This window comes from Adiantum capillus-veneris, chromosome 13 (genome assembly GCF_014529385.1).
Source record: "Adiantum capillus-veneris isolate H3 chromosome 13, ASM1452938v2, whole genome shotgun sequence".
In the NCBI taxonomy this organism is placed as follows: domain Eukaryota; kingdom Viridiplantae; phylum Streptophyta; class Polypodiopsida; order Polypodiales; family Pteridaceae; genus Adiantum; species Adiantum capillus-veneris.
The window spans coordinates 83,275,736-83,281,284 of record NC_140943.1 but is presented as its reverse complement, the minus strand read 5'-3'; the positions used below and the strand labels follow the sequence as shown (position 1 = coordinate 83,281,284).

Sequence of the window (5,549 nt, the reverse complement as noted above, 5' to 3'; positions counted from 1 at the left end):
AGACCGAGAAGAGAGACGAATACACCAAGGCTGCTTGTGATGCTGCCCTCACTGTATCATGAAGTCTCTTAGTCCCTCGCTTGATCCATCGTGCACACATTACATGACACAAACAAGGACTGGTGTACCATACCACCAAACCAACACCAATACGGGTGTGCATGTAGAGTTGCCAAGGGTGTAGAGTCCAAGTATGGTGGGCACACAAGATGGCTCACAAATAAGCCTAGGGTCCTATTTATAGGATTCCTTAACCGTCGTAACCATAGGGCAATCCATGTTTACACTTGATTGGACATAGCTCAATTGCCCATCCTGATGTCTGGCGAGGTAAGAATGAACCTCCAACGACGTAAGGATCTCCGACGGAGAAAGCTCGCACATTTAAAATTGGAACAATCCAATTTAAATCTCAGATGCTGAGGAGATCAATCCACTTGCTGACGCTGGCTACTGCAAACCAGAGAGTCGAGTGCATCCCGACTAGGAATGCAGGACAGGAAATTATATTCACTCAATTGAAGAAGCAATTGTAGGGAACTTGGCAGAGAGGAGAGGGACCTTGCCCAAAGAACACACATAAATACACAAACAACACACCCATGAATACATCAACAATACACTTGCACACAAACACAACCGATAGACAAGGCAAGTCCCACTCACACACACGACCCATACACACCCTACAAAAGACACGCACTCAATCTCATGCACAAACATACAAACACACCCAAACACCAGACATCCATACCTTATCACCTAAAACACACACACCTACAGATGCATATATCAAACACACAAACACCGACACTCAGGTAATGGATCATTCTCATTGTTATCTGCCTCTTATGAGTCAGAAAGCCTTCTAGAGTCATGTTGTTTTTTCCCTTTTTCTTTTCTATTTGCGTCAATGGCACGATGCGCATGGTGGAATGTAATCATTGGTTGTATTCGAGTCGTCGTGTAGGTCAACTACCTCATTTTTGTTCTAATTTTTCCGATTTAATGCTTCTTTTAGTGCTAGGCTTCATTATCGTTGAGTATGCCCTTGATCTCTGGAGTCATGATTAAAATTCACTACAGTGAACTTTGTGTTGATGTATGCTCATGTGTGTGTCGGTGTGGTGTGTGGTGTTTGGGAGCATATGTTAGTACCTAGTTCTACACCTAGTATTGGGCAGTGACGATGTTAGTGGGGATGTGGTGGTATTTGGCCAATACTATGCATGATGGAGCTGATGGTTATATTTTCTTGTGGGTGACTACCATGGGTCTATACCTTGCACTTTCCTTTAATGGTGAATCTGGGCTTGTCCTTGATTCATCTAGGTATTTTTTTTAGTCGTATAGCAGACATGCAGACTTCACATTGTGAAGTTTTTGTTCGAGTTACAACCAGTTGATACTGCGCTAATTCTTTCTGTCTTTTGTGGTGTGTATACCCTATCAACTACCTCATATTTGTGCTAATTTTTCCATTTAAGGCTTCTTCTAGTGCTAGGCTTCTTTTTGGGCGAGACTACCCTTGGTCTCCGGAGTCAACGCTGAACTTTGTGTTGATGTATGCTCATTTGTGTGTGCGTGTGGTGTGTTGTGTTTGGGAGCATATGTTAGTACCTAGTTCTACACCCATTATTGGGCATTGATGACGTTAGCGGGGATGTCGTGGAGTCAATACTATGCATGATGGGGCTGAAAGTTATATTGTCTTGTGGGTGACTAACATGGGTCTATACCTTCCACTTTCCTTGAATCTGGGCTTATCCTGGATTCATCTAGGTATATATATTGATAGAAGTTTTTTTCCTTTTCTTTCTCTCTTCTCTGCTTTTGAAAAAGGACCGAAAAGTATTTTTCTAAATCAAGCATCTTAAGGGCATAATCCCCGCGATAAAATGTATAACTTGCTGATTACATCGGAGGAAACAATTTAATACTAAGTTGCAAAACCAAGCCATAATCAACACCATTTCTTAACCTCCTGGATCTATTAACATATACAACTCTATCAAATAAACAAGGAACACCTATCCCAAGCCCTTTTTGTGCTCGGAAGACATTTTGGATCGTTGCATTCCTTGTTTTGGCCATGTGCCGCTTTTTGCCTTTTAGACATGAAACACATTTCGGTCCGTTGCAGAATGCACTACAGAATTGTTCCTACCTACAAAGGCCGGTTCCGAGATTAGAAATTGACCAACAAGGAGTTTATTGAGGACTTTCTAGTAATAATAAAGATTCACTGCTATCTAGGTTTTTTGGAAGCCTTGTGGCCATTGAAATTCTAGCTCCTCAATGAAACCTTATTTTCTCCATATCCTCTAGACTATCTACCCCTCCCCTCCCCTCTTTCTCGGCACCGTGGCCCATATTCCGTTCCTCTCTTCTGGCCATTGTTCCCATCTTTTTCCGAGTTTGGAGTCCATGTTTTGTAGGATGAGACCCGTAGGGTCTCTTTCTATACTAGGTTTGGGTGACTTGGCCTAGAGATCAGCAAACAGGTGTATAAGTTAAAAATTCCTTTGAAATCTGTGCTAGTGTCCTGCATTGGATATGCACCAAGTGTACATGCACACGTTTTGCTCATGCGCACACGTACTACCAGTCTAGACTACTAACACCACTGGTTGCGACTATGCCTTGTAAGATCACTTTATGCAAAGAGTGCTATACATGGGTTCTAATTATTCTAATGGGCCTGTTTTTATTGCACGCCCTGCGAATCTAGGCTTATCTAGTCTACAGGCTGGCTTTGGTCGTATCTGGTCGTAGTGGCATGTCCGCATGGCACATCCAGCCCATGTGCACATGACATTGAAAGTCATTCTTTTCTCACTATGTGAGATTCTTGTTCATGCTCCATGTCAAATCAACATGAGATTTAATTCACGATTTGAGAAATAGCCTTCTTTAATCACACTTGCTGGTTGACCATGCATGCTAGATAAGTATTTAGGTTCAGTAAGAGCTCTCAACACATAAAGTAGGAACATGCTCATCGGGCTGTAATGTGATTTTAATAACTTTGCTCGGACAATGATGGAGACCCAATCCATATCTATGAACATTACACATCGTCATTGGTACGCACATTGTATCCTTTGCTGGTCTCTTGGAATTCCAATGGGTTAAACAAGGCTGAGCTGGAGACAAATAGGATTGCCCATTGATCCATCGGTGCGTAACCATTGTATCGTACATGTGGCTAATTTGCAGTTACATAAATTGTACCCTCAATTTAGCCCATTGGAGTTCAAGTTACATGCCATGTGCCAGAGGCTGACTGAGCGCTGAGTTTAAATGACCTCAACCCACTAGTGAGCAAACGTTTGTTTGGCTAAACGGATCACACCTTGAGTGTGATGCTTTGTTTTCTGTTTGAGTTTCAACTAGCATCCAATGGAAAACCTAGTACAAGGCTTATTCCCGATCAAGAGATTTATGCAGCATTTTCCACGATAATGGTTAGACCAAATGTTTTCCTAGCTGATCTCATTTTGTTATCTGTCTAGGTCATTCCTTTGGATTCCGGCGAAAGCAACTTCCAATATGGAAGCTTGAATAGGAGAGCCTTGGGTCTGTCATATAGACCGTGGCCTCCAAAAGCACTTGTGTCCTAAAAGTTGGCATACACAATAGAATAAAACACACTCGTTTAAACAAAAGCAATATGTGTTTGGCTCCAAAAAGGATGCCATGTTTTGGGTGCAAAAAAACATCTAGAAAGCAAAAGCTGTAGAGCCATAGAGAACCTCTGTTTAGATAGAGAATTTGCTCTCAAAGTCAGAGCTGGAGAGAAGTGTTGGAGAGAAGATCGATACCTGATATGAGAGAGGGTTCTAAAAGGAGAATGACAATGAATTCGTGGAGCAAGGTTGCATTTTGGACTCCATAAAAAATAAAAACGCCTGTCAAAGAAACCTTGTGTACATTTTGTGTACATTTTTGATTCGACGTTCAAACATTCTTAATAGGAGCCGGCACGATTCAAACATTTTAAAGCACGTTCGCTTGAAACAATTTTGAGACTACCTTTTTGTGGAGGGTTCATCTCAAAAGGTGCGGTGCTTGTTGAGCCATGAATGCCACTAGGTGAAGAAGGTTGTTCATTCTTATTATTATCAAACACTGAGCTTGTCAATGAGTCCACACCATTGCGAAGGTTATCTGAGCTTGGCGATGGCCGAAAACGTGACAAGAACTTCAGACACACTTACAGAACCTACTCGATGAGCCAAGGATGTGCTCTTTGATACTCGTCATCACGTCTGTTATCGAAAGGGGGTATGGGCTCCTATCACTCCTATCACTGCAAAACTTCAAAGCAATACGCCGAGATGTAGTGTTCAGGCCCTTGTAGTCCTATTTCCAGAGTTGTAAATTAGTTGTTTTTCTTGTTGTTCTGTAGACTTGTGAACTCGCTGTTATTGTTATTGACACCTACAAGGTTCCTTGTCTTTTGGGATTCCAGATACGTTCAGCTGCAGATGTGTGTGTTCTCTACGATCTTAATAGGTCGAAAGCACATTGATGTGATGTCTTGCTTTTACGGTTCACTAGGAGTGGCAACCATAGCTCCCAGCATCGATCACAATTTATGATCTCAAAGGACAGGAGGAAAGTGAATTGAAGGTGACACTAGTTCATGCAATTTTCCAATTTCTTGTGATTTACTCCCCAGCTTTTTCAATTGCGAGTTGCTGGTCAGCTTGTGTGTGAGATATCTCATTTTGTATTCGTGCCAGACCTGCAAGTAGAACTCTCATTGATATTCAAATTAAATGTGCATTCATAGGCTTTGGAATCGGTATTGCATGTTAAGAAACGACATCATCCTGTAACAACAAACAATGTATGAGCCAAACCCTGTGTACTTTTCATATCCCAGGATGCAATATGCTTGTATGGAATGTAAGACGTTTCTTTTTTGGGAGGTGCTATTGAAATTTTAAAGATGCATAAAGACCGAGGTTTGATACCTGATGTAAGACTTTTGTCTAGCCAGGATTTCAACTTCAATTTTAGGGAAAATTACTGTAATTTGCCCAAAATACCCCTCAAATTTCAAAATTTTCCAATATACCCTTGCATCATTTTCGAATGAATTTGCCCCAATTTTTTCATAGTCTAATGTATATGGCAATGGAGATCTATCTTTTAGCGTCTCAGACAAAATTATTTACGAATGAGCTGACAAATAGAGGCATCTGTGTATAGAAATGGTGAACAATTTCAGCAAAAGTGGCCTCAATATCATCTAAAATCCTAGTTTCTATTGAGGAGAACCAATCTTCCTATGAAGAGTTGCAAAAGAAATTGTTTTTAGAGATGTCCACAAGGTTAATTAGGGGTATTTTGGGAATTTTAGCGAAACTGAATGGCATTCTGGGAATTTTTGGCCAAATATGAGGGAATTTTTGAAATCAGAGGGGTAATATGGGAATTTCCACAAATTACAGGGGTATTTTGGTAATTTTCCCTAAAAGTTATGTTGCGCGGACTGGTTATTCACATTGCTTCAAAAATAGGCAAACCAAACCAAACCA

At 41.0% G+C, this 5,549-nt stretch overlaps 1 protein-coding gene across 1 annotated transcript in view; it reads left to right on the top strand.

Moving 5' to 3' along the window:
- LOC147444353 (CDP-diacylglycerol--inositol 3-phosphatidyltransferase 1-like) overlaps positions 1–4,991 on the top strand; it is a 70,635-nt gene extending 65,644 nt beyond the window's left edge. Inside the window, exon 12 of the mRNA XM_086526996.1 lies at positions 4,475–4,991. Within this exon, the coding sequence (XP_086383122.1) occupies positions 4,475–4,534 (60 nt within the window). The 3' untranslated portion in view covers positions 4,535–4,991. The remainder of the gene's footprint in view (positions 1–4,474) is intronic.
- The last annotated feature ends 558 nt before the right edge of the window (positions 4,992–5,549 follow it).